Raw genomic sequence first — 26,485 nt, forward strand, 5'->3', positions numbered from 1 at the left:
CTTTCTCTAAATGATAAGGCTTACTCGAATTCTCGCGTTGACGCGGGTTCGTCGGCGGCCGTGCGCGAATCCTCGTTCGCAATATACGGCTGGACGACGGGTCTGTGAACGACGGACAAGGTCGTTTTCGCGATTTTTGGCCGCGACGTGCATCGCAGGAAATCCATATTTGGTGCCTACATATTCGCGAAAATCCGCGCAGGAGTTTTTTGGGCGCTCACTCTGTCCCGATGGACGGCCTGACCGGCACTCGTACGTCGGGTCACGAATACGCTGTTGTCAGCCGGGACAGACATCCACAATGATCCTTCCGCAGGTTCACCTAGTTTTACTTTCTCTAAGTGATAAGGCTTACTCGAATTCTCGCGTTGACGCGGGTTCGTCGGCGGCCGTGCGCGAATCCTCGTTCGCAATATACGGGTGGACGACGGGTCCGTGAACGACGGACAAGGTCGTCGTTCGCGATTTTTGGCCGCGACGTGCATCGCAGGAAATCAATTTTTGGTGCCTACATATTCGCGAAAATCCGCGCAGGAGTTTTTTTGCGCGCTCACTCTGTCCCGATGGACGGCCTGACCGGCACTCGTACGTCGGGTCACGAATACGCTGTTGTCAGCCGGGACAGACATCCACAATGATCCTTCCGCAGGTTCACCTATAGAATCCTTGTTACGTGTTGTACTTTCTCTAAGTGATAAGGCTTACTCGAATTCTCGCGTTGACGCGGGTTCGTCGGCGGCTGTGCGCGAATCCTCGTTCGCAATATACGGGTGGACGACGGGTCCGTGAACGACGGACAAGGTCGTCGTTCGCGATTTTTGGCCGCGACGTGCATTGCAGAAAATCCATTTTTGGTGCCTACATATTCGCGAAAATCCGCGCAGGAGTTTTTTGGGCGCTCACTCTGTCCCGATGGACGGCCTGACCGGCACTCGTACGTCGGGTCACGAATACGCTGTTGTCAGCCGGGACAGACATCCACAATGATCCTTCCGCAGGTTCACCTATAGAATCCTTGTTACGTGTTGTACTTTCTCTAAATGATAAGGCTTACTCGAATTCTCGCGTTGACGCGGGTTCGTCGGCGGCCGAATGCGAATCATCGTTCGCAATATACGGCTGGACGACGGGTCCAGGAACGACGGACAAGGTCGTCGTTCGCGATTTTTGGCCGCGACGTGCGTCGCAGGAAATCCATTTTTGGTGCCTACATATTCGCGAAAATCCGCGCAGGAGTTTTTTTGGGCGCTCACTCTGTCCCGATGGACGGCCTGACCGGCACTCGTACGTCGGGTCACGAATGCGCTGTTGTCAGCCGGGACAGACATCCACAATGATCCTTCCGCAGGTTCACCTGTAGAATCCTTGTTACGTGTTGTACTTTCTCTAAATGATAAGGCTTACTCGAATTCTCGCGTTGACGCGGGTTCGTCGGCGGCCGTGCGCGAATCATCGTTCGCAATATACGGCTGGACGACGGGTCCAGGAACGACGGACAAGGTCGTCGTTCGCGATTTTTGGCCGCGACGTGCGTCGCAGGAAATCCATTTTTGGTGCCTACATATTCGCGAAAATCCGCGCAGGAGTTTTTTGGGCGCTCACTCTGTCCCGATGGACGGCCTGACCGGCACTCGTACGTCGGGTCACGAATACGCTGTTGTCAGCCGGGACAGACATCCACAATGATCCTTCCGCAGGTTCACCTATAGAATCCTTGTTACGTGTTGTACTTTCTCTAAGTGATAAGGCTTACTCGAATTCTCGCGTTGACGCGGGTTCGTCGGCGGCTGTGCGCGAATCCTCGTTCGCAATATACGGGTGGACGACGGGTCCGTGAACGACGGACAAGGTCGTCGTTCGCGATTTTTGGCCGCGACGTCCATTGCAGGAAATCCATTTTTGGTGCCTACATATTCGCGAAAATCCGCGCAGGAGTTTTTTTGGGCGCTCACTCAGTACCGATGGACGGCCTGACCGGCACTCGTACGTCGGGTCACGAATGCGCTGTTGTCAGCCGGGACAGACATCCACAATGATCCTTCCGCAGGTTCACCTATAGAATCCTTGTTACGTGTTGTACTTTCTCTAAATGATAAGGCTTACTCGAATTCTCGCGTTGACGCGGGTTCGTCGGCGGCCGTGCGCGAATCCTCGTTCGCAATATACGGCTGGACGACGGGTCCAGGAACGACGGACAAGGTCGTCTTTCTCGATTTTTGGCCGCGACATGCATCGCAGGAAATCCATATTTGGTGCCTACATATTCGCGAAAATCCGCGCAGGAGTTTTTTTGCGCGCTCACTCTGTCCCGATGGACGGCCTGACCGGCACTCGTACGTCGGGTCACGAATACGCTGTTGTCAGCCGGGACAGACATCCACAATGATCCTTCCGCAGGTTCACCTATAGAATCCTTTTTACGTGTTGTACTTTCTCTAAGTGATAAGGCTTACTCGAATTCTCGCGTTGACGCGGGTTCGTCGGCGGCCGTGCGCGAATCCTCGTTCGCAATATACGGCTGGACGACGGGTCCGGGAACGACGGACAAGGTCGTCGTTCGCGATTTTTGGCCGCGAAGTGCATTGCAGAAAAACCATTTTTGGTGCCTAAATATTCGCGAAAATCCGCGCAGGAGTTTTTTGGGCGCTCACTCTGTCCCGATGGACGGCCTGACCGGCACTCGTACGTCGGGTCACGAATGCGCTGTTGTCAGCCGGGACAGACATCCACAGTGATCCTTCCGCAGGTTCACCTGTAGAATCCTTGTTACGTGTTGTACTTTCTCTAAATGATAAGGCTTACTCGAATTCTCGCGTTGACGCGGGTTCGTCGGCGGCCGTGCGCGAATCCTCGTTCGCAATATACGGCTGGACGACGGGTCTGTGAACGACGGACAAGGTCGTTTTTCTCGATTTTTGGCCGCGACATGCATCGCAGGAAATCCATATTTGGTGCCTACATATTCGCGAAAATCCGCGCAGGAGTTTTTTGGGCGCTCACTCTGTCCCGATGGACGGCCTGACTGGCACTCGTACGTCGGGTCACGAATACGCTGTTGTCAGCCGGGACAGACATCCACAATGATCCTTCCGCAGGTTCACCTAGTTTTACTTTCTCTAAGTGATAAGGCTTACTCGAATTCTCGCGTTGACGCGGGTTCGTCGGCGGTCGTGCGCGAATCCTCGTTCGCAATATACGGGTGGACGACGGGTCCGTGAACGACGGACAAGGTCGTCGTTCCCGATTTTTGGCCGCGACGTGCATCGCAGGTAATCAATTTTTGGTGCCTACATATTCGCGAAAATCCACGCAGGAGTTTTTTTGCGCGCTCACTCTGTCCCGATGGACGGCCTGACCGGCACTCGTACGTCGGGTCACGAATACGCTGTTGTCAGCCGGGACAGACATCCACAATGATCCTTCCGCAGGTTCACCTATAGAATCCTTGTTACGTGTTGTACTTTCTCTAAGTGATAAGGCTTACTCGAATTCTCGCGTTGACGCGGGTTCGTCGGCGGCTGTGCGCGAATCCTCGTTCGCAATATACGGGTGGACGACGGGTCCGTGAACGACGGACAAGGTCGTCGTTCGCGATTTTTGGCCGCGACGTCCATTGCAGGAAATCCATATTTGGTGCCTACATATTCGCGAAAATCCGCGCAGGAGTTTTTTGGGCGCTCACTCTGTCCCGATGGACGGCCTGACCGGCACTCGTACGTCGGGTCACGAATACGCTGTTGTCAGCCGGGACAGACATCCACAATGATCCTTCCGCAGGTTCACCTGAAGAATCCTTGTTACGTGTTGTACTTTCTCTAAATGATAAGGCTTACTCGAATTCTCGCGTTGACGCAGGTTCGTCGGCGGCCGTGCGCGAATCCTCGTTCGCAATATACGGCTGGACGACGGGTCTGTGAACGACGGACAAGGTCGTCTTTCTCGATTTTTGGCCGCGACATGCATCGCAGGAAATCCATATTTGGTGCCTACATATTAATGAAAATCCGCGCAGGAGTTTTTTTGCGCGCTCACTCTGTCCCGATGGACGGCCTGACCGGCACTCGTACGTCGGGTCACGAATACGCTGTTGTCAGCCGGGACAGACATCCACAATGATCGTTCCGCAGGTTCACCTATAGAATCCTTGTTACGTGTTGTACTTTCTCTAAGTGATAAGGCTTACTCGAATTCTCGCGTTGACGCGGGTTCGTCGGCGGCCGTGCGCGAATCCTCGTTCGCAATATACGGCTGGACGACGGGTCCGGGAACGACGGACAAGGTCGTCGTTCGCGATTTTTGGCCGCGACGTGCATTGCAGAAAATCCATTTTTTGTGCCTACATATTCGCGAAAATCCGCGCAGGAGTTTTTTGGGCGCTCACTCTGTCCCGATGGACGGCCTGACCGGCACTCGTACGTCGGGTCACGAATGCGCTGTTTTCAGCCGGGACAGACATCCACAATGATCCTTCCGCAGGTTCACCTGTAGAATCCTTGTTACGTGTTGTACTTTCTCTAAATGATAAGGCTTACTCGAATTCTCGCATTGACGCGGGTTCGTCGGCGGCCGTGCGCGAATCCTCGTTCGCAATATACGGCTGGACGACGGGTCCGGGAACGACGGACAAGGTCGTCGTTCGCGATTTTTGGCCACGACGTGCGTCGCAGGAAATTCATTTTTGGTGCCTACATATTCGCGAAAATCCGCACAAGTGTTTTTTTAGGCGCTCACTCTGTCCCGATGGACGGCCTGACCGGCACTCGTACGTCGGGTCACGAATACGCTGTTGTCAGCCGGGACAGACATCCACAATGATCCTTCCGCAGGTTCACCTGTAGAATCCTTGTTACGTGTTGTACTTTCTCTAAATGATAAGGCTTACTCGAATTCTCGCGTTGACGCGGGTTCGTCGGCGGCCGTGCGCGAATCCTCGTTCGCAATATACGGCTGGACGACGGGTCCGGGAACGACGGACAAGGTCGTCGTTCGCGATTTTTGGCCACTACGTGCGTCGCAGGAAATTCATTTTTGGTGCCTACATATTCGCGAAAATCCGCGCAAGAGTTTTTTTAGGCGCTCACTCTGTCCCGATGGACGGCCTGACCGGCACTCGTACGTCGGGTCACGAATACGCTGTTGTCAGCCGGGACAGACATCCACAATGATCCTTCCGCAGGTTCACCTGTAGAATCCTTGTTACGTGTTGTACTTTCTCTAAATGATAAGGCTTACTCGAATTCTCGCGTTGACGCGGGTTCGTCGGCTGCCGTGCGCGAATCCTCGTTCGCAATATACTGCTGGACGACGGGTCCAGGAACGACCGACAAGTTCGTCGTTCGCGATTTTTGGCCGTGACGTGCATCGCAGGAAATCCAATTTTGGTGCCTATATATTCGCGAAAATCCGCGCAGAAGTTTTTTTGGGCGCTCACTCAGTACCGATGGACGGCATGACCGGCACTCGTACGTCGGGTCACGAATACGCTGTTGTCAGCCGGGACAGACATCCACAATGATCCTTCCGCAAGTTCACCTGTAGAATCCTTGTTACGTGTTGTACTTTCTCTAAATGATAAGGCTTACTCGAATTCTCGCGTTGACGCGGGTTCGTCGGCGGCCGTGCGCGAATCCTCGTTCGCAATATACGGCTGGACGACGGGTCCGGGAACGACGGACAAGGTCGTCGTTCGCGATTTTTGGCCGCGACGTGCATTGCAGAAATCCATTTTTGGTGCCTACATATTCGCAAAAATCCGCGCAGGAGTTTTTTGGGCGCTCACTCTGTCCCGATGGACGGCCTGACCGGCACTCGTACGTCGGGTCACGAATGCGTTGTTGTCAGCCGGGACACACATCCACAATGATCCTTCCGCAGGTTCACCTATAGAATCCTGGTTACGTGTTGTACTTTCTCTAAATGATAAGGCTTACTCGAATTCTCGCGTTGACGCGGGTTCGTCGGCGGCCGTGCGCGAATCCTCGTTCGCAATATATGGCTGGACGACAGGTCCGTGAACGACGGAAAAGGTCGTCTTTCACGATTTTTGGCCGCGACGTGCGTCGCAGGAAATCCATTTTTGGTGCCTACTTATTCGCGAAAATCCACGCAGGAGTTTTTTGGGCGCTCACTCAGTACCGATGGACGGCCTGACCGGCACTCGTACGTCGGGTCACGAATGCGCTCTTGTCAGCCGAGACAGACATCCACAATGATCCTTCCGCAGCTTCACCTATAGAATCCTTGTTACGTGTTGTACTTTCTCTAAATGATAAGGCTTACTCGAATTCTCGCGTTGACGCGGGTTCGTCGGCGGCCGTGCGCGAACCCCCGTTCGCCAAATTCGGCTGGACGACGGCTCCGTGAGCGGCTGACGGGGTCGTCGTTCCCGATTCCTGGCCGCGACGTTGATCGCAAGGAATCCCATTTTTGCTGCCTACAAGTGCACAAAAATTCGTGCAGGAGCTTTTTGGGACTAGTGGCGTCCACTCTGTCACGATGAATGGCCTGAGCGGCATTCATACGTCGAGTCACGAGTTTGTTGTTGTCTGTTGGGGCAGATATCGACAATGATCCTTTCGCAGGTTCACCCTTAGAATTCATTTTACGAGTTCTCCTTTCTCTAAACAATAAGGCTTATTCGACTTCTCGCGATGACGCAGGTTCGTCGGCGCCCGTGCGTGAACCCCCGTTCGCAAAATTTGTCTGGGAGACGGCTCTGTGAGCGGCTGACGGGGTCGTCGTTTGCGATTTCTAGCTGCGACGTGGATTGCAGGGAATCCCATTTTTGCTGCCTACAAGTGCACAAAAATCCGTGCAGGAGTGTTTTGGGACTCGTTGCGCCCACTCTGTCACGATGGACGGCCTGAGCGGCATTCGTACGTCTGGTCACGAGTTCGCTGTTGTATGCCGGGGCAGAAATCGACAATGATACTTTCGCAGGTTCACCTATAGAATTCATTTTACAAATTCTTCTTTCTCTAAACGATAAGGCTTATTCGACTTCTCTCGATGACACGGGTTTGTCGGAGCCCATGCGTCAACCCCCGTTCGCAAAATTCGTCTGGGCGACGGCTCCGTGAGCGGTTGACGGGGTCGTCGTTCGCGATTCCTGGCCGCGATGTGGATCACAGGGAATCCCAATTTTGCTACCTACAAGTGCACGAAAATCCGTCCAGGAGTTTTTTGGGACTCGTGGCACCCACTCTGTCATGATGGACGGCCTGAGCGGCATTCGTACGTCAGGTCACGAGTTCGTTGTTGTCTGTCGGGGCAGATATCGACAATGATCCTTTCGTCGGTTCACCTATAGAATTCACTTTACGAATTCTTCTTTCTCTTAATGATAATGCTTATTCAACTTTTTGCAATGACGCAGGTTCGTCGGCGCCCGTGCGTGAACCTTTGTTCGCAAAATTCGGCTGGAAGATGGCTTCGTGAGCGGTTGACGAGGTCGTCGTGTACGATTTTTGGTCGCGACGTTGATCGCAGAGAATCCCATTTTTGCTGCCTACAAGTGCACGCAAATCCGTGCAGAAGTTTTTTGGGACTCGTGGCGCCCACTCTGTCACGATGGACGGCTTGAGCTGCATTCGTACGTCGGGTCACGAGTTCGCTGTTGTCTACCCGGGCAGATATCGACAATGATCCTTTCGCAGGTTCACCTGTAAAATTCAATTTACGAATTCTCCTTTCTCTAAACGATACGGCTTATTTGATTTCTCGCGATGACGCGGGTTCGTCGGCACCCATGCGCGAACACCCGTTCGCAAAATTCGTCTGAGCGACGGCTCTGTGAGCGGCTGACAGGGTCGTCGATCTTGATTCCTGGCCGTGACGTGGATCGCAGGGAATCCCATTTTTGCTGCCTACAAGTGCACAAAAATCCGTGCACGAGTTTTTTGGGACTCGTGGCGCCCACTCTTTCACGATGGACGGCCTGAGCGGCATTCGTGCGTCGGGTCACGAGTTCGCTGTTGTCTGCCGGGGCAGCTATCGACAATGATCCTTTCGCAGGTTCACCTATAGAATTAATTTTATGAATTCTTCTTTCTCTAAACGATAAGGCTTATTCGACTTCTCGCAATGACGCGGGTTCGTCGGCGCCCGTGCGCGAACCCCCGTTCGCAAAATTTGTCTGGGCGACGTCTCCGTGAGCAGTTGATGGGGTCGTCGTTCTCAATTCCTGGCCGCGACGTTGATCGCAGGGATTCCCATTTTTGCTGCCTACAAGTGCACGAAAATCCATGCAGGAGTTTTTTGGGACTCGTGGCGCCCACTCTGTCACGATGGACGGCCTGAGCGGCATTCGTACGTCGGGTCACGAGTTCGTTGTTGTCTGCCGGGGCAGATATCGACAATGATCCTTTCGCAGGTTCACCTATAGAATTCATTTTACGAATTCTCCTTTCTCTAAACGATAAGGCTTATTCGACTTCTCGCGATGACGCGGGTTCGTCGGCGCCCGTGCACGAACCCCTGTTCGCAAAATTCATCTGGGAGACGGCTCCGTGAGCGGCTGACGGGGTCGTCGTTTGCGATTCCTGGCCGCGATGTGGATCGCAAAGAATCCCATTTTTGCTGCCTACAAGTGCACGAAAATCCGTCCATCACGTTAGTTCTTAAAATGGATTTAAATCTAGAATGCTTTTAAGAAAATATTTGCTTCAGGTATGCATGGCACATCCGAGACAGGGGACGTCTCGTGATATAGAAATACGGGCTGAGTGAGTGAACTTACGTCTATTGTATTATATGTAAATTTTTAACCGGAAAACCTCTTGTTAAGGGGTGTGTTTTGTAAATATTTATAAATCAGGTTCTGTTATATAATAATGCGCTTTTATGATTAATTTTAGCCTTAACATTGTATTGTGGGGCCCAAAGTAGGAGATGACGACCTCATGATGCAGTGTGGCGGTAGCATTTCCAGTATGAGCCAACTGGGGTGTTACAGTAGACATACATACGGGTGTATATATAAATACACTTTATACATATACCCATGTGTATGTATATGCCCAATAGGAGATGATGTAGACAGAACTAGGATGGGTTGGAGTTGCTCATTTGATCTCAGACTAGCAGCATTAAAAGGCTGACAACTCCATTTGCATCATCACTAATTGGATGTATAAACATGTATGTATAAGCCCAATAGGTGATGATACAAACGTGGGTGATGTTGCCGATCTGATCTCACTTTCTTATACATATATATGTGTTTATATATATACATAATAAGTGACGATGTAGATAGGGTTGGGTAAAGGTGGGGCTGTTGATCCAATTCAAAAGTAGAATCAGATCAACAACATGAAATAGACTCTCATATTTATTTGCACCATCACTTATTGAGTACATACATATGCTTGTATATATATATGTGTATGTATACACCCATTAAAAATGATTGGGGTTGGGCTGTGTGGGGATGAGACAATTAATCTAATCCTGCTTTGAGATCAAAATCAGCAACATCGAAAGGCTTTCAGCCCAATCTGTATCATCATTCATTGAATGTATATGTACTTTATGCATCATTACCTATTCAGTGTATACATATACATGTGTGTGTATACCCAATGAGTGATGATACAAATAGGGGTGGGGCTATTGATCCGATCTCAAAGCAAAATTAGATCAACAATATCGAAAGGCTCTCAACCCCATCTGCATCATCACTTACTGAGTGTATATATATACACGTGTGTATTAATAAAATGAGTTTATATACACATATGTGTACTTTATACATACACATACAGACGTATATATGTATACACCCAATAGATAATAATGAAGATGGTGTTGGGGTGAGAGTGGGGTTGTTGATCTGATTACAAAGCGAGATCATATCAACAACATCAAAAGACTCTCAATCTTATATGCATCATCACCCAATGGGTGTATACACCCATGTATATGTATATACTTAATAAGTTATGATACGAATGAAGATGGGACTACTAATATGATCCCAAAGTGGGATCAGTTCAACATCAAAATACTCGCAGTCGTATTTGCATCATCATCTATTAAGTTTATACATACACATACGTGTATTTATAAAATGATTTTATGCATACACACGTATGTGTATATATAAAGTGAGGTGATGATGGATGTAGAGTTATGGTGGGGTTTGAGATAAGATCAATAACATAAAATAGGCTTCCAGCCCTATCTGCCTAATCAGTCATTAGGTGTATACATATATAAATGTGTATATAAACACCCAATATATTATGCAGATGAGGTTGCGGTGGAGCTAGGGCTGTTGATTTGATCCCAAAGCGAGAATAAATCAGCATCGTAAAAATGCTTCAAACCCCACCAACATCATCAAAAAGCTCTCACTCCACTTGCATCATCACGCATTGAATGTATACATACATATATATATGCATGTAAAAAGTGATTTTATACATATACATGTGTGTTTTTATACATAAACACTTTTGTATATATAAACAAAATAGATGATGAATCGAATAGGGTAGGGCTGCTGATCTAATCCCAAAGTGAGATCAGATCATCAGCCTTATTTAAGATATTTCAAAGTCTTTTATTTGTATAGAAATTGTGTAATTTAAATTTTTATTTAGAATTAGACATCAATTTTGAACAAAAATAGTTTTGTGCAAATTTTAAATTAACACAATATCATTTTACGAAATAAATAAAATACAAAATATTTTATATATTTTTACTGAAATACAAGATAGTGTTTACCCAATATGTATATATATAATGAGAATCTATCAAAACAAAATAAAATTGGATCAACAAATCCTATGTGTAGTTAAAATTATGTGTATGTGAGTTGAAGCCCAATGGATTCACAATCACACGATAATGTCGTGTCATCCATCCTTGTATTAATAATAAATTCATTCATACATTCATTCTAACCTCATTATTTATTTCAATAAATATCTAATATAATGAGTCTGTCTGTAGACTAATTAAGTGACATGTGAGGCTAAAGTCTAAACACAGATATTTTTATGGTATTAAACTGTTCTAGAATTGTATTAATGCTGCTACCAGTACCACTGCTACACTAAAAAAACGTGTCCCCCAAGAAACTAAAGCACTAGGAAGAAAAGAAAACGTGATGGCAACCACATCCACGTGACTAAATTGGTGTGATCCATGGAGTTGTAATAGTGTAAGATTACGAAATTCAAATCAGTGGACATTTGGTATGTTATTTTGTGGCTTAAAATTTAATTTAATATTTGAGTCCAAATATAAGCCAGCCAAAAAAATCAAGAAATAAATCAATTGATGAATTAAACTAGCCGAGATCAGACTTTGTAGGAATTGGGATTTTGAATCCATAACCCCACGGTCGTCACAAATCTAACTCAACCATTAAACCATTTCTTACGGAATCTGTAAAAAGTTATCTTAAATCTTGTTTCTTTAATATTTTGCATATTCTTTAATTAAAAATTTTATTCTATTTTGTTCGTCTATTTTGCAACATGCCTATTGATTTTTCAAATAGAGAAAGTACAATCAATATACGGATAAAAACAAGTTCTCAATAATTATTATTATATATATTTTTTAATATAACACATATACAACTATGACAGAAAACTTCTAGCATATCTTCCTCTTCAATTGGTGATTTCTAAAAAGATCGACCAAATGGTAGCTTACTTTCTTCACTCGTTTCATTATTGTCCTCTAGAGAAGTTATGAGTTTTTTTTTTTTTTTAACCAGTCAAAGTCACCCAATGATATAGTCGATAGAGGCAAATAGTAGAATTCTGTATCGTAAAGGATGACTCGGTGGTATGAAGATAAACTCATGACCGTGAAGTTATGAATTCGAATTCCGACGACTACAGATCTTATCTATCACATATGGTTCACATATATGACTTGTCTTATTGAATCGAATTTGTAGTTTGACTGGAGTTAAGCAAAACTAGACCTTTCTGGCCTACACACAATTTACTTCATTGACCGATCCAAAATCTTTCAAGCCTATTTTTAGATATTCAAACATAATTTTTGTTACGGGTTTCAATCGATTTCTCGCTTATTTTTACTAGTTTTAGTTATAGATAAACTAAAATGAAAAAATATTCTTTACTATAAAATAGAAAAAAATAATATTGTATAATAATCTTAAAAAATAAAAATAATTTTATAGTAATATAAAAACCACCTTTATAATTAATTCATAGCAAATGAATATAAAAATAAAAAAGATATATATATATATATTAATATACTCCCTGAGAGCATCTCCAACTATGCTCCATATCTGGCGTTTCAATACCATTTTTGCCGCCGAGTTGCTCCAATCCAACTTCAGTTCCAGCATCAAATTTAGAGTTTGCTGCAGTGCAACCCCAAATGCTATTTTTTTAAAATTTTTTTTTTAAATTATAAATTTAATTTTAAAATTTAATTTTTATTTTTTAAAATTTTTTTAAACTTTATTTTAAATTATAAAAATAAAAAATTATTTAAAATAATAAAAAAAGTTAAATATTTAAAAAAATAATAAATAATAGAGTTATAATCAGAGAAAATTACTATGGCAAGAGAAAATTACTATGGCTAGTGCATATTTGACGAAGGACTTGAAATGGGGCTAAGCGTGGGTTTCTCAAAAACCCTATACCACCAAGAGCAGAGAGTGAGAGTAAGAGTAAGAGTTAGCTTCCTTGCCCAGACTGCCCGGACTGCCCAATCGCAACCACTTGTTCTTATCGTCACCACTCACTAATCCCTACCGGCCTACCCATAGATACACAATTTTGCTTCTTCCTTTTCTTGATTCTCCCTCTCTCCTTTCTCGTTCTCTCGCTCCACACAAACCAATACCATTCATTCATTGTTCTCCAACCTTCCTTCCTGTATTCCAATGGAAGAAGAACATCAACAATAATAGCAAACTGAAAATGAAAACCAAAACCAAAACCAAGAAGAAGAAGATGATGATGATGACACTGAATTCAGATTCTCCCGCAAATCTCGTCGTAAACTAGGTTCCTTCCTCTCCTACCTATTTGGATTGGATGCTCTCGACATACCCTACCTACATACAGACGAGCCTCATGTTTTCCTTCTTCTTGTTCCTCTTCTTCTTCTCTATTGCTTCTCTTTTCTCTTCTGTTTAAACAATAATATACACACACTACGTCTCTTCTGTCTCCTGCTCCACTTTCTTCTAGGTTTTTTTTTTGTTCCCGTGCTTGTTTATTTGTCTAAGATAAGATTGGTTCAGAGGCAGCAATGGCGCTGCTGCTGATTGAGGCTTTCCTGGAGATTTTTGCAAGGCCGCCTACCATCTCGGCGATGGCGATAGGGATTGTACAGCTTTTAGGACCTCTTTCGATTGCTTTTATTTTGGGGATGGTGGTGGGGTGGGTTTGGAAACCTAGGTGGGCGGGGGCGGCTACCTTTCGGAATTGCAAATTTGATTTTTCGCCACCACCTTCACCTTCTACCTCGGCTCATCATCATCTTCCTCAACAACAACAACAAGGCCGCCTTCCTCCCACCGATTCTTCTCGTCACATGGTTAATGACGGTCCTTTTTGCAGGTAAGTTCTTAATAAACGAAGAAACCATCGCTTGTTTCGTTATCTTCTACTCTGATACTTCTTATACCATTTTTACTAAACTAATTAGGAGGATAACATCATAATATGACAATCTTAAACCTTTAGGAGGATAATAATTTGTGCCATCCTTTGTGGTTGTGGTTTGATTTTGTTGTGGTGAATTTGAGATTAGGGTTACTGATATGTTTTTATTTCCTAATGATTTGGATAAATTACTGTGAATCAATTGAAGGGGGAAGTAAGTGCAATGAAATTCGTACCTTTTACTTTGTATATGCAGTAAGTTTGTTAATCTAGTAAAACTGCCATTAACTCTTATTTCTCAAGAAAACCAGAGGATTAGAGGTACTTGATCTAGAATCAATGATCTGGGACGATTAATACATCAATCTTCAAGAAAATTTTGGAACTTTAGATATGTTCATAGTTAATTTGTTGTTTGGAAAGCAAGCTGATGGAGAAGCAAAAATCTTCCAATACTATTAACTTACATTAACCTCCATTGATAGTTCTTCAGAAGTTGAGAAAGAAAACAGTGAGCTTGTTACATATAAGGATTTGGACCATTTGTTCTATCTAGTCGGAAGGAAAGATGGAGGACCCCCTTGGAAGCATATGATGGATCGATCAACCGAAGATATGAGCTACCAAGCATGGCAAAGAGACCCGGAGGTCTTATAAATCCATTCATCTTCCATAATCAATCAATTTTGTGATCATGCATCACCTGTGCTGAATTTTTCCGTATATGGTTGGGTGATTTTTCAGAGAGGCCCTCCCCAGTATCGTAGCAGGACTGTGTATGAAGATGCAACTCCTGAGTTATTAAGGGACTTCTTCTGGGATGATGAGTTCCGTTTGAAGTGGGACAATATGCTCATGCACGCTTCAGTTTTAGAAGAGTGCTCTACCACGGGAACTATGGTCGTTCATTGGATACGCAAGGTTGGTAAAGGATATATTTGCTGCAACACAGTTTCTTCATGTTCTGTTCTTGCTATCTTCATAATATATATCTAACTCTTGACTGACGGGTGTGTGGATTTTGCTCAGTTTCCATTTTTCTGCAGTGACAGAGAATACATAATAGGCCGCCGGATATGGCAATCTGGATGCTCATATTACTGTGTGACTAAGGTAAAAGACAGGTTTTTTTTATGTGGTTGTTTTCTGCTTCATTTGGGATTAACTCTACTGATTTTAATGGCAATCTTTTGTAAATCCTGCAATAATCTTGAGTAAACTTCAACCTAGAAACTTGATAATAAAGCTTATAGTATGTAGTGTATATATATATATATATGTTCGTTTCTTTGATTGATTAGCATCATATGATCTTAATCTAGGGAGTTCCCAATGAATCAACACCAAGGAAAGAAAAGCCGCGCCGAGTTGATCTTTACTACTCAAGTTGGTTCATTCAACCAGGTAAAAGTTCATGCAAGCAGTTAGCTTTCTTAAATGTTTGATTCTCGACAAATAGTCATCGATGATCATGTTCCATGGATCTGATCTGATCTGAGTGGGAGCTTGTGTGTTTGTTTTGGTTGCATCAGTGGAATCAAGGAGAGGGAACGGACAATTATCTGCATGTGAAGTGGTACTGTTCCATCACGAGGACATGGGAATCCCGTGGGAAATCGCAAAGTTCGGCGTACGCCAGGGCATGTGGGGAGCTGTGAAGAACATTGCACGGGGATTCCGAGTTTATCAAAAACACAGGGCGACTAAAGCGTCGCTCTCCCATCATGCCCTCATGGCTGAGATCAATACAAAGATTAGTCCCGACTACTTGAAGATCCTGGAAGGCGGCGGCGGGGGGACGGATGAGGAGGAGGGTACATCAGATGAACCACAACAGCAGTTGCAGATGGTTGAACCAGTGGGTGTGGGTGTGGGTGTGGGTGTGGGTAGGGGGGGTGAGGGGAAGATTATTCCGAGGTTTTGGGTCATTGCTGGGGTAGCTGTGGCTATTGCTTGTAGTCTGGACAGAGGATTCTTGACTAAGTCACTCATATTTGGTGTTGCCAGACAGTTTGGTAACATAGGAAGAAGAGTTCGAGTTTCTGCCACTCCTAATTAATGACTCAGAGTCTATCTGCTGCTACCAGTCTTTATTTATTTATTTACCATTTTTGGAGAGGAAGGAAAGAACCCCATTTGTTTCCATCATGTACCAATGTTGACATTAAGAGAATAATAACAATAATAATAATCATGAAGATCAATTAAGATACTGATAATAAATATGCTGGCTAACTTAAGCGGGCATGTATGTACGTATTTACATGTGTTTGTATCATATGAATAGGTTTTTGTGTGGATTTAGCTAAGCAAAGAAGCAAAATACGATTAATTTCTTATTCTGGACTTCTCAGCCAGCAAGTCTGAGAAAACCCAATATATGAACCCTCAAAAAGCCTTTAAATAAACCCCACCCTACATTATTAGATGTGCATGATCGAATTGGTTGCGTTTGTGAAGAAGAAAGCATGAGAGAAAAAAGGGATAGTTTTGTTTCTCCACATATAAGTGACTGGTGAAGCTTCTTTGCTGGTAAGGAAAACAAGAAATGCCCCTCAAAATACAAATAGACAGAGCTATTAAACAAACCAAACCAAACCATTCGTAATCTAAACACAATTCAATTTGGCTCAATTTAAACTCGCTTGCTAACATAAATTAGTCAAGTCCAACAACATAATAAATTCATTTAATTAACAAACAAATCCGAACCTTATTCACAATCATTCATTAAAATGTATATGATTTAAAAAACTAAAGAAAATATAATATCTATCCAAACAAGCTTAATCAGATTCAAACAAGCCCAAACAAGTTTAAACCAAACTGAACACCAACGCAAACAATAAAATTGATAAACAAACTGAACTTGAACACTTCAAACAAGCTCAAATGCTTAACAACAAACACGAGTCTTGTTCACAAACATATAAAATTTTGTTTGGTTCAACTCGTTAACAGCTCTACAAATGGGAGAGTTACACCGTAAAATATGTGAAAACCAACCATACAGGCAGGCAGTTGAATGATATGCTCACTAAATTCCCCATAATGAAATGATCAGCACTCACTCACTAATTCAGAACAATGGGAGTTCAATACCATCCAAGCACATTTTGCATAATCAAAAGCCCAATGGTCAATGCAAGTATATATAGAGCACCTGAAGCTAACACAAGATACTATTAGCAATAAAAAGTGTTCCACTTGGCTCCAATTGAACAAATAAACCACAAACCTTCTCCACCAGAACAACAAGTTCATAATAACAACCAAATAAGACCAAATGAAGAGCCGCACAACCAAATCTAAAGCTCAAGATATCCAAGATTGGCACTAGAGACAGTATAATAACAAAGATATTTGAACCATCAAATTTTGATAGTATGAAATTACTCGCAAAAATTGGAAATTGATGAACTACAACTGTCAAAACATGGTAGGTATGTTTCCTTACGCTGCAGAAGCCAACAATGGTGATCTATAGATGTAATTCAAATTAAATAAATAGTGATACAAAAAGCACTCTTAATCAAATAAGCTGAAGCCCATGTCATCATCGCTCTCCTCCTCCTTTGTTTCCTCCTGAAAAATAAATAAACAAATTTGCAGTCATTAGTCGTCAGCATCTTACCATAACATGGATAATATGTATCTCTTGGGCCAAAGACCTGATTTAGTTTAAAACTAAAACGTCGTTTAACTTATTTAATTATACAAAGGCGTAGACAAACCACAGAAAATTCTACAGAACTCACTAGCAAGTTATACATAAAAAGATCATTTACTCTACAAAACGGGGTAAAAAAATCATTATTTTCACTCAATAAAATAAAACAATCGATGCAAATACCTTTTTCTCCTCCGTAGCAGGAGCAGCGGGTGCTGCACCACCTGAAGCCCCGACGGAAGGAGCTGCAACAGCAACAGCGGCCCCACCACCGGCGCCAATGTTGACTATAAGATCCTCAACATTCCGCTTCTCGCAAAGCTTAGCGAAAAGGCTAGGCCAGTACGACTCCACAGATACATTCGAAGCCTTCAACAACGCCGCAATCTTCTCCGCCTGAAAAAAAAAAAAAAAAAAAAAAAGTTGATCGAAACTAGAAATGTATGATTCCTTACATGAACGGAATAATGAAATTGAGTAGAAGATATAATACCGTGACGGCGATGCCATCATCATGAAGAATCAAGGAGGCGTATGCGCATGCAGCTTCGGCGATCGACATCTTCGTTCAGAGGCCGGCGAGAGACGATAATTCCAAACGAGGAGTTGATGCCCAGGCGGCACAAAGGCTGGTGCGGTTTAGTCAGTGTGTTTAGGGTTAGGGTTACACTCCTTTGATATTATATAGAATACTACTTTTGCATCTATACCCCTCTAAATTATAGAGTTTGGCATTTCCTCCTTCCATTTTCCATTTGTGACAAAAACTGCCCGCCCCATTAGTAATTGTTGTTTGAAATAATTTTGGTGTTATAAGTTAAATTGAAACAAGAAATAAATATTAGAAGTGTAATTAAAAATAATAATAATAATAATAATATATATTTTCTGATAAATAACACTTATTGAAAACATATAGATGAAAACCTTTAACAAAATACAACAAATCATTACTAATTTATTATTAATCATATTTATTTCAATCAAACAATAAATTTACCAGAAATACTCTCCATTTAAAAAATTAATTATGTGCTAACATCTTTAGGACTTTTCTTTGTTTGGTTTGTTTGATTTTTTATTTTATATTATTTTGATACAATGTCTTATATAAATAATATTACATTTCATTGGGACTTTTTTACATAATAATAATACAAAAAATTGAAATAAGGTGTAAAAAACATACACATTTTTATATACTCAAATTTTTAAGAATAAAAATGCTTGCTGATAAAAACAAGACCGAAAAACACTTTCAATCAAGTGATTGGGTATACTCAAAGAAGCTCAATCTATTCGACAAACATCCTTGCACCAGTCATGTACCAGTGTATTTACCGGTGAAATTTTGTTTCCGATTCTACCATTCTCTAACTTTTTTCCCTCCTCCAAAACATCAATTCAAACACTCTTTATTTTCTTTTTTTTTTTTTATTTTATTACACTAAAATCTAATTTTACATTTAAAATATCACATCAATACATATTTACATCACATCAAACAACTATTTCAGTTCAAAACCAAAATCCAAAATCAAAATCACACCAATTTATGTTGATTTCACTTCTATGCAAACCCATTTTTACCAGAAAAACAACTGAATCTCCTTCTCCCCTCCTTTTCTTCCTTCTCAATCAACTCATGACATAAGAATATGCAAGAATGTATCAACCTACAGATAGAATTATTATTTGGATCGATAGCAATTTTATATATAAATGGACCCTCGGCTTCTGCAAGAAGGTTATCGCAAACCAAAAAATCTCACCCCTGACACCACTACCCCTTCTCATGCACATATATTGTCTCATTTCCACAAATGAACAGTCAATACGGTGTGGATGATGATGATGACGATATAAAGAGATAGTAGTAAGACATCAGCAGTCATCAATACCACGTCCGATAAAGTAAGCAGTATGCTCAAACAAATCTCCAGAAACAGCAAGAAAACATTAAAAAAAGAAAAAAACATGATTGTTCTGGCCTGGTCTAGTGAAATCTTCATAATGCCTCAATGATAAGCTTCTGTAAGTATTCAATTATTAATGCAGTAGAATCACAGTCTAGTCTAGTCTAGTCTGCAGAAGCACCGACAAACATAGGATGATAAAGAGAGGCTCTTCTTGGACAAGAACAAGGACCATCAGGTTCAGGTGGCACTACCAGATCTTGCCTGCAATACAACAATAAAACATGAATGTGCAACAATACTGGGGTTTTTCCTGTCCAACATGCCAGCCAATTCTTACCTTGTGTGGGGATGGCGACCTTGATTTCGACTTGGATCTTGATCTTGACTTTGATCGGGACCTCGACTTAGGTCTGCAAATTTAGGCCAAAGAGGTATCATAGCGGTTTGACAGCAAAGCAATGTGCCACACAATAAATAAATGATAAAGCATCTATCCCCATTCATACCTGGAAGGTTTCACAGGAGATGCTGACGGTGATGGTGATCTTGAACGAGACCTGTCTTCTGATTTGCTGCAAGAAGGAATATCATTTAACATTTCAGCATCTGCCACAAAATCAGGTAGCCAACACCCAGTCTGCTCCCAAATTTCAGCTGAACAGGTCGGTTATTTAAAAGTGCATAATAAACATTAGCAGCATATAAGCACCTTCTCCTACGGGGGCTTCTACTTCTACTGCGACTTCTACTTCGGCTTCTTGAAGGACTGCCCTTGTATTCCTTCACCTACAAGCAAAGGAATACCATAGACATCTAAGGATGAAAGCGAAACTCAGTTTACCAAGGACAAAGGAAGTGCATATTCCGCAATGCTATGAAGGAGTTGGTTGAGATACACATCATAAGAACTACCTCCACCCTAAAATTCTAAAGAATGAGAAAGGTGCTCATGAAAATTTGTAGAGCTCCATGGACATAAATGCAGCCAACAAAAGAATTACCCGGATATAGGTCCTAGTCCAAGGATTCCTGAATTCACTATCATCAAGTTTGCGGATCTGGAAATTCCAAATTGTGTTACCAATCTTGCTGAATCTAATTAAAAGGGCCACAAGGTTAATAAACTCCCCCACAAAGATCAATATAGACTTACAGCATATTTCATGTCTTCATAATTGGTATAATCAACAAGCCCATATGTTCCTGCATTTGACATAAACGTCAGCACCAAGGATTTCATTAGATCTAATCATGTCAAGCATTAAATCTGAATGAGCATGCATTAATTTATCAACCGTAACCAAAATCCTAGAAATTCCAAAGTTTTATTGAATGTGCAAAAGCAGAAAAAGGTATTCATTTATAGAATACATTTATGATGACAGTACAAGCAACAAATGATACCTTCACTGTCACGAGAAACTTCAGCAAAACAGACATCCCCGGCTCTTCTCATGTGATCCTGAAAATATTTTTAAAACGAGTAGGGTAATCATCTATCAGGACAAAATATTGGAGAGGGAAGGGTGATGAAAAGTTATTCATTTTTTTCAGAATAGTAAACTAGACTAACCTTCAGATCTTGCCAAGATGCAGAAGAAGGAAGGCCACGGACGATAACTATAAGATGAAAACAAACAGACATACGCAAGTTCCATACAAAACACAAACTCCTATCAAGCCAAGCCACACAGCTCTGTAAATTTACTTACCTCGATATTCTGAATGGCGAGAAACACCATATCGACCGCCACTGCCGCCGCCGCCGCCGCCACCCCCACTCCCTCCACCGCCACCACTGCCATAACCACCACGGCGATCACTTGAGGATGACGGACCTCTTCCACCATGTGCAAGCTCAACCTGCATAATGTGTGATGAAAATTAGAAAAAGAGTAGGGGATGCAAAAGAATTACCAAGGTGTGTAGTCAACTGTAGTCAATTACTCTCACCCTCAATCTACAACCATCAAAGTTATAGCCATCTCTACCCCTGATAGCATCTTCTGCATCCCTAGAACTTCCAAACTGTAAGTATACAAAAACAGTGGAATCAGAAAACAGGTATTGATACTAGGCAAGACAAAAAGAGTAGATGCATTTACAGGCATAAGGAATAAATTAATTAACACATCAATATATATTTGTGTGACAATTGCATAGATAAAAGTTTACAGAACAGAAAAAATACCTCCACAAAACAATAACAAGGTGGTCGTGGTGGAATCTTCAGTTCAATATCCAATATGCGACCATACTATAGAAACAAAAAAAAAAAAAAAGAAATGATTTTAGAAATAAAGACCAAAAATACAGATACGATATGTGAGGAAGGAATATTTTCCAAGATACATTATTTTGAAATGGAATAAAGGTGTACAGAAAAGACAGAACACAGAAAGAAGAAGTTTACCACACCTTGTAAAACAAATCTTCAATTTCAGGCTCTCTAATATCAGCAGGAAGGTTACCAACATAAATTGTGCGGGAGAAACGGCCACTCATTTTTGGTACTTGAATCAGAAATCAATAGCAAACACTGCACATAGAGATTGATTCATGAATGGGAACCAACCCAAAATAGTGAAACAATGCCAGTTTGAGAGTATCCTATACATCTTTTAGTACCATCGGGTGATTTGACAGAAAAAATCAGAGAAGAATAAAACTTATAAAGCAAACCAAGAGAGCAATCCTTGAGGTGAGCCGTGCTCCACAAGCTCCATTGCTCATATGCTCCATGATACTCCAGAGCTATTTTATATTTGAATTAAAATATGATCTCCTCATCCTCTCTAAAATTTTTGCCAGATGAATAGCTCTTCAGAGAGTGAGCAAGACTTCCAATTATATATAAATACCAAAGATTCCACCCTGATATCTCCCACTCCCAATTTACATCCCTATGTATGATTGCAAAGCTCATATTTGTCCATGCGCTTGACATCTATCATAAAGAAAGCATTCATAAGATGAGGTAAAATTGTCAAATACTCATGTACTCACCTTTTTCAGATTTGTTACATAGTGGGGAAAAAACTGATCCCAGAGATTTTGTAACATACGAGTAACTGTTCATGGCTTGTCCGTTTGACATGGCGTACTTACCATGGTTCCATAGATGATGCAATTGTGTTTCTTTAAAAGAATGGATAAATACAGGGCTTCGGATAATGATTAAAAACATGGAGGTTCTCACCGACTGACTATAGGACAATTTCAAATAGAAATTTCAGAAGTACATCTAGTATGTACCACATAACAATTTAAAAAAGATAATCAACTACCATCTGATACATAGAAAATCATTTTACAACCAGATTAAAGATATACATTTTAGAAACAGAAAGAAAATAGTTCAAGCCACAAAGGTACAAGAACCAGATAGTTTAAGTCAGAATAAAGGAAAAGAAGCCTGGATACAGAAAGAAAATGTTCAACCAGATTAAAAGTACAAAAACACCGTTACAGAAAGGATATGGAATTTTCCATTTATCATCCCTGGTCCAATGAAGGCTCTCCACGACAACTATAAGCATTATGAAACGGTAGAACATAAAGTGGAAGGCGGCACAACTGAATGACAGGACAATTAATCATTACTACTTAATTTGACCAGTGTAAAAGTTTGTTAGATTAGACTTAGATCCAGGAAATGTATCCATAGAAAAGCAGTTAAAACTAAATGCATTTCTTAACTAATCTAAATTCATAATCAAAGTCATTCGCACTCACAGGAACAAGGGAAATAGAAATCCACAATTTAGTAAATGTGAAAGTAAAAAGCTCTAAACTCCAGCTAAATTCCAACACATTCTACTCCATGAAACAAGTGAAACCAAAACTCATATAGCAATGGCATTCTAGAAACCAACTGTATCTTCTGTCTAATTTTGTAGCAATATATATAAGTTTGTACACACAATGGAGAGAAAAAGACAAACAAAAATCAAGCTATCTTCCTTTGACTTAAAAGGATGGAAAATATGTCAAACAATAAAATCAGGCCAATGCATTATCATAATGTTTTCGCCATTGAAATTTGAAACGAATTGGAGATTCATCCATTCTTCGTATGTCCTTAGACGCATTGAGTTACATTAGGTTCAGTGCATAGTTCAGACAAATCCACTCACGTCCATTTCAGAGCTAGAAACTGAGCGATGCTGAAATTCTCCAGATAATTATTAAGCCGGGCCCAGAAATTCAAATCTCACTTTAATTTCAACACGACTAAACATCGTAGAAAACAGTAACTGACAATCAAACATGGTCACGAATAAGGACTAGAGCCTCACCAGAGCAGAAAATAAACTCCGCAGCGTAAACAGGCCTCGCGCAAATCGACTTTCCGAAGCAGAGCAGCTCCCTCAACTCGAATGTCGTCCCTGAAACACGATTAAAAATATTCAACCGTGAAGAAACCGAAAACCAGAAAAGAGGCGCAATACAAGCATTATAATCCGTCCGAGGGCGGAGATGGAGAGAATATCGCAAGCACACCTGCAGTAGAGTTTGGTCGGCGCTTCGACAGTGTTCCGCGACCAATTCTCGACTCTGCTCAGGTAGCCAAGCCAGCCTAGGGTTATTATCTTCTTTTCAGTTTGCAGAGAAGGTCCCCAAGTCTCTGTAAATTACAATCACCTCCCTGAAAGAACGCTTTCCTAATTGGGCCGGTCTGGGCTGGGCCTCAGACGTGAGCCCATTTCAAAAACAGAAGTAGAAATCAAAACTGAAATACTACAAAAGACAAGACTGTGAAAAAAAGCGCGGTGTGTAGGGAAAGAAGCGTTTTTGAGTTGTTTTGACTTTTCCATGGCTGCTGCTATAAGTGTTGTAACTTGGTTCGATACATTCGATGTGTTGTGCTGTGTGTACGAACTACGAAGGAACGGACGACGTATCACGTTACCTCTCTGCGTCTCTCGCCCAATTTCGGTGGGTCCATTTCATTGACGATGCAGCACGCTATGAATCAGGCTCCTTCGACTCCACTCCATCTCGTCACCACCGAGCAGATTCAGAAGGTCGCTTCTCTATGTCAATCGTTTTTGTGTTTTCGTGTATAGGGTAAAGCGGATTTTATTTGAGTGTTGTTTTACTTTTACTTTTACTTGGATAGTTGATTTAGCAATTTTTTAGTTTCAAGGAGGTTTCGTTTCGACTTGAACTTTTGAAGGGCGTGGTTTCTTCTCCCCCCCCCCCCCCCCCCCCCCCCCTTTTTGAGAATACCGTGTTTATATTTTTTTGATTTACTGATAATGTGCTGTTTTGATAGTTATTTATGTTTCACAAGTTAGGTTGTTTTCCCACCAGGTCTCCTTTTTTGGGCGAGCTTTTGTTTTTGATCCATTTGAAGATAAATTTTAGCGTAGAAACGTAAATGTACAGCCTCTTTTGCGTTCCATTATTTCGAAACCTGATGCTAGTATTCAAATATGTTTACAATGTTGATGGCGTCACTAAGAAAAAGGTTCTGATCTATTGACGATTTCTATATTTTTTGTCTGTGTGGTATTATTACATGCTCTACATCAAATTAATCCAAATGAATTTTTGGTATTAATATACTGAGGATATTTGTTTCGAGATTCAAGTTAGTACAAAGCCATGTATGGTATTTTGTCTATTTGCAGCCTGTTTGCAACTGCAAGTATTTTCTTGTGATTTTGAACTAGAAAGGCAAATAAGGTATCTGTTCTTGGAGTTTACTGATGACCGTTTGATGCAGTATCTGGATGAAAACAGAAACTTAATTGTGGCAATAATGGAGAGTCAGAAAACGGGAAAGGTGGCCGAATGTGCACAGTGAGTCACACTTGTTTTAGTTGAGCAACACGCAGATATGTGAGAACATTTTTTTCATTCATATTGCTTCTGATCACAATATGACCGGGTTTTTTTGTGTGATGCCTGAGATTTAAAACCTGCTTGAAAATTAAAAGCAGGTTCACTGGTTTATATCTGAATGATTTTCAATCACATAATTTTCTTCATCGCTTAGTACCTTTGTTGGGCTGCATTGCAAACATAGAAAGAATTTGAATGGATTGAAGGTTGTCTTTAGAAAGAATTTATTTGGGAATTGCACGTTGTTTTCTTCCCGATTTGATTTAGTTAATGGATGTGGGAATACTTAAACTTGTCTTCTTTACCATATGGAAAGGACATTCTTGTCTCATCCAATGTGGGTTTCGCGCACACACAGATAAAACTAGTAGTCCTTCAGAAGTTATTAACAAAAAAATGAAAAACCATTGTATTGATATATGGATGTAAGTAATTCTTTCACTCCCTAGCAAAATCCTCCCTGGTTTTCAGTCTGGGGCAGAGCTTTCTCATTCTCTTCATGTTTTTCTTCATTCTCTATTGTCGCTATAGCATTATTTTGTTGCACAACCGATTTTCTTGATTTGAATTTAACTCTCTACCCTGACATGGACTGTTAAAGCATCTTAATGTTCTAATGTTTCAGGTATCAAGCCATCCTTCAAAAGAATTTAATGTATTTAGCAGCAATTGCTGATGCCCAGCCCCAAGGATCCACTTTGTCTTCACCGGTAGGACAAAATTTCTCAACTATTTGCATGTGAAGCGTATGCTAACATCGGGAAAGCATTGCAGGCTCCAAGCTCAGTTACTCCACATGGAAATTCCCAGATGATGCAAACCCCATCATCTGCAATGCAGCAGCAAGCTGGAGGCTCCATTCCCAAGCTGCCATTCCAGCTCAATGCTCTCCGGCCTCAAGATCAGCAGAATCAACTGATGCAGTTTCAACAGATGCAAGGTGGCCACTTCAGTCTCGGAGGTGGTGCCAATAATGGGCTGCATATGCTTATGCAACCGGGGGCTGGAAATTCAGGCGGTTTGCGTGACTTGAGAATGAGCCAGCAGCCGGGCAGTGCAATGGAGGCTAGTTCTGGCGATGCTCAAGGTAACTCGGGTTTAGGACATATGGAGGGCAGAGAATGAAATTTCACATTTCTTGCTTACTTTTTGTCATCATCGTCGTCATTTACTTAGACTCAGACTCGTTAGTGAAGTTCGACTAAAGAGAGCAATGAAGAGATTTATGGGATGTTAGCATTGCAATAGCATGATGTGTTTCTATTATATGTTCTTTTGTTGTTAATTAAGGCAAGTTTTTATCACATAAGGCAGCATAACTGGCTGGAATTGTCTCCTTTCTGTCGAATTTGAACACTACAAACAAACCAACCAACCATCCAACTGTATAAAGAATCAAGTTAGTTCTATATATAGCCATTAAAAGAACA

At 42.0% G+C, this 26,485-nt stretch overlaps 4 protein-coding genes across 7 annotated transcripts; 2 read left to right on the forward strand and 2 right to left on the reverse strand.

The window, feature by feature from the left end:
* The first annotated feature begins 12,732 nt into the window (after nucleotides 1-12,732).
* Nucleotides 12,733-15,824, forward strand: LOC127244946 (uncharacterized). Its single transcript, XM_051265556.1, has 6 exons — nucleotides 12,733-13,571; nucleotides 14,102-14,264; nucleotides 14,361-14,537; nucleotides 14,646-14,729; nucleotides 14,939-15,020; nucleotides 15,149-15,824. Exons 1-6 carry the CDS (start codon nucleotides 13,261-13,263, stop codon nucleotides 15,673-15,675), a joined length of 1,344 nt encoding a protein of 447 aa, XP_051121513.1. The 5' UTR covers nucleotides 12,733-13,260; the 3' UTR covers nucleotides 15,676-15,824.
* A 1,101-nt stretch (nucleotides 15,825-16,925) lies between these two features.
* On the reverse strand, nucleotides 16,926-17,953 carry LOC127244742 (60S acidic ribosomal protein P1-like). The gene is made up of 3 exons (XM_051265224.1): nucleotides 17,780-17,953; nucleotides 17,470-17,682; nucleotides 16,926-17,201 (listed from the first exon to the last, which is right to left on the reverse strand). The coding sequence occupies exons 1-3, from the start codon at nucleotides 17,846-17,848 to the stop codon at nucleotides 17,145-17,147; spliced, it is 339 nt and encodes a 112-aa protein (XP_051121181.1). The 5' UTR covers nucleotides 17,849-17,953; the 3' UTR covers nucleotides 16,926-17,144.
* A 1,204-nt stretch (nucleotides 17,954-19,157) lies between these two features.
* Nucleotides 19,158-23,830, reverse strand: LOC127244792 (serine/arginine-rich splicing factor SR34A). Of its 3 annotated transcripts, XM_051265293.1 has the most exons (15): nucleotides 23,709-23,830; nucleotides 23,504-23,593; nucleotides 21,888-22,152; nucleotides 21,624-21,744; nucleotides 21,397-21,462; nucleotides 21,159-21,233; nucleotides 20,918-21,068; nucleotides 20,779-20,825; nucleotides 20,610-20,667; nucleotides 20,359-20,408; nucleotides 20,207-20,263; nucleotides 19,915-19,991; nucleotides 19,712-19,777; nucleotides 19,543-19,615; nucleotides 19,158-19,466 (listed from the first exon to the last, which is right to left on the reverse strand). In XM_051265293.1, exons 4-15 carry the CDS (start codon nucleotides 21,708-21,710, stop codon nucleotides 19,443-19,445), a joined length of 831 nt encoding a protein of 276 aa, XP_051121250.1. In that variant the 5' UTR covers nucleotides 21,711-21,744; nucleotides 21,888-22,152; nucleotides 23,504-23,593; nucleotides 23,709-23,830; the 3' UTR covers nucleotides 19,158-19,442. The 3 variants fall into 3 exon arrangements, with proteins under 3 accessions (XP_051121250.1, XP_051121247.1, XP_051121249.1); XM_051265290.1 differs by lacking the exon at nucleotides 21,888-22,152; XM_051265292.1 differs by having other exon boundaries at nucleotides 21,624-22,152.
* A 111-nt stretch (nucleotides 23,831-23,941) lies between these two features.
* Nucleotides 23,942-26,379, forward strand: LOC127244793 (GRF1-interacting factor 2-like). 2 transcript variants are annotated; one of them, XM_051265295.1, is made up of 4 exons: nucleotides 23,942-24,232; nucleotides 24,937-25,013; nucleotides 25,681-25,765; nucleotides 25,830-26,379. In XM_051265295.1, the coding sequence occupies exons 1-4, from the start codon at nucleotides 24,164-24,166 to the stop codon at nucleotides 26,178-26,180; spliced, it is 582 nt and encodes a 193-aa protein (XP_051121252.1). In that variant the 5' UTR covers nucleotides 23,942-24,163; the 3' UTR covers nucleotides 26,181-26,379. The 2 variants fall into 2 exon arrangements, with proteins under 2 accessions (XP_051121252.1, XP_051121251.1); XM_051265294.1 differs by lacking the exon at nucleotides 23,942-24,232 and adding an exon at nucleotides 24,324-24,678.
* The last annotated feature ends 106 nt before the right edge of the window (nucleotides 26,380-26,485 follow it).

The sequence above is a fragment of the Andrographis paniculata genome, unplaced genomic scaffold (genome assembly GCF_009805555.1).
Source record: "Andrographis paniculata isolate CXL003 unplaced genomic scaffold, ASM980555v1 Contig21END, whole genome shotgun sequence".
Taxonomy (NCBI): Eukaryota; Viridiplantae; Streptophyta; class Magnoliopsida; order Lamiales; family Acanthaceae; genus Andrographis; species Andrographis paniculata.

Excerpts from the sequence above, each read along its gene's own strand:
- LOC127244792 (XM_051265290.1), bottom strand. The coding sequence starts at position 21,710 with ATGAGTGGCCGTTTCTCCCGCACAATTTATGTTGGTAACCTTCCTGCT. Across the intron at positions 21,069-21,158 it reads TTGATGGTTGTAGATTGAGG|GTTGAGCTTGCACATGGTGG; the intron begins GTGAGAGTAATT and ends CACATTATGCAG. Across the intron at positions 20,826-20,917 it reads TCGCCATTCAGAATATCGAG|TTATCGTCCGTGGCCTTCCT; the intron begins GTAAGTAAATTT and ends TTCATCTTATAG.
- LOC127244793 (XM_051265294.1), top strand. The coding sequence starts at position 24,589 with ATGTACAGCCTCTTTTGCGTTCCATTATTTCGAAACCTGATGCTAGTA. Across the intron at positions 24,679-24,936 it reads ATGGCGTCACTAAGAAAAAG|TATCTGGATGAAAACAGAAA; the intron begins GTTCTGATCTAT and ends CGTTTGATGCAG. Across the intron at positions 25,014-25,680 it reads AAGGTGGCCGAATGTGCACA|GTATCAAGCCATCCTTCAAA; the intron begins GTGAGTCACACT and ends CTAATGTTTCAG.
- LOC127244742 (XM_051265224.1), bottom strand. The coding sequence starts at position 17,848 with ATGTCGATCGCCGAAGCTGCATGCGCATACGCCTCCTTGATTCTTCAT. Across the intron at positions 17,683-17,779 it reads ATGATGGCATCGCCGTCACG|GCGGAGAAGATTGCGGCGTT; the intron begins GTATTATATCTT and ends TTTTTTTTTCAG. Across the intron at positions 17,202-17,469 it reads CTGCTACGGAGGAGAAAAAG|GAGGAAACAAAGGAGGAGGA; the intron begins GTATTTGCATCG and ends TTTATTTTTCAG.
- LOC127244946 (XM_051265556.1), top strand. The coding sequence starts at position 13,261 with ATGGCGCTGCTGCTGATTGAGGCTTTCCTGGAGATTTTTGCAAGGCCG. Across the intron at positions 13,572-14,101 it reads AATGACGGTCCTTTTTGCAG|TTCTTCAGAAGTTGAGAAAG; the intron begins GTAAGTTCTTAA and ends CTCCATTGATAG. Across the intron at positions 14,730-14,938 it reads CATATTACTGTGTGACTAAG|GGAGTTCCCAATGAATCAAC; the intron begins GTAAAAGACAGG and ends ATCTTAATCTAG.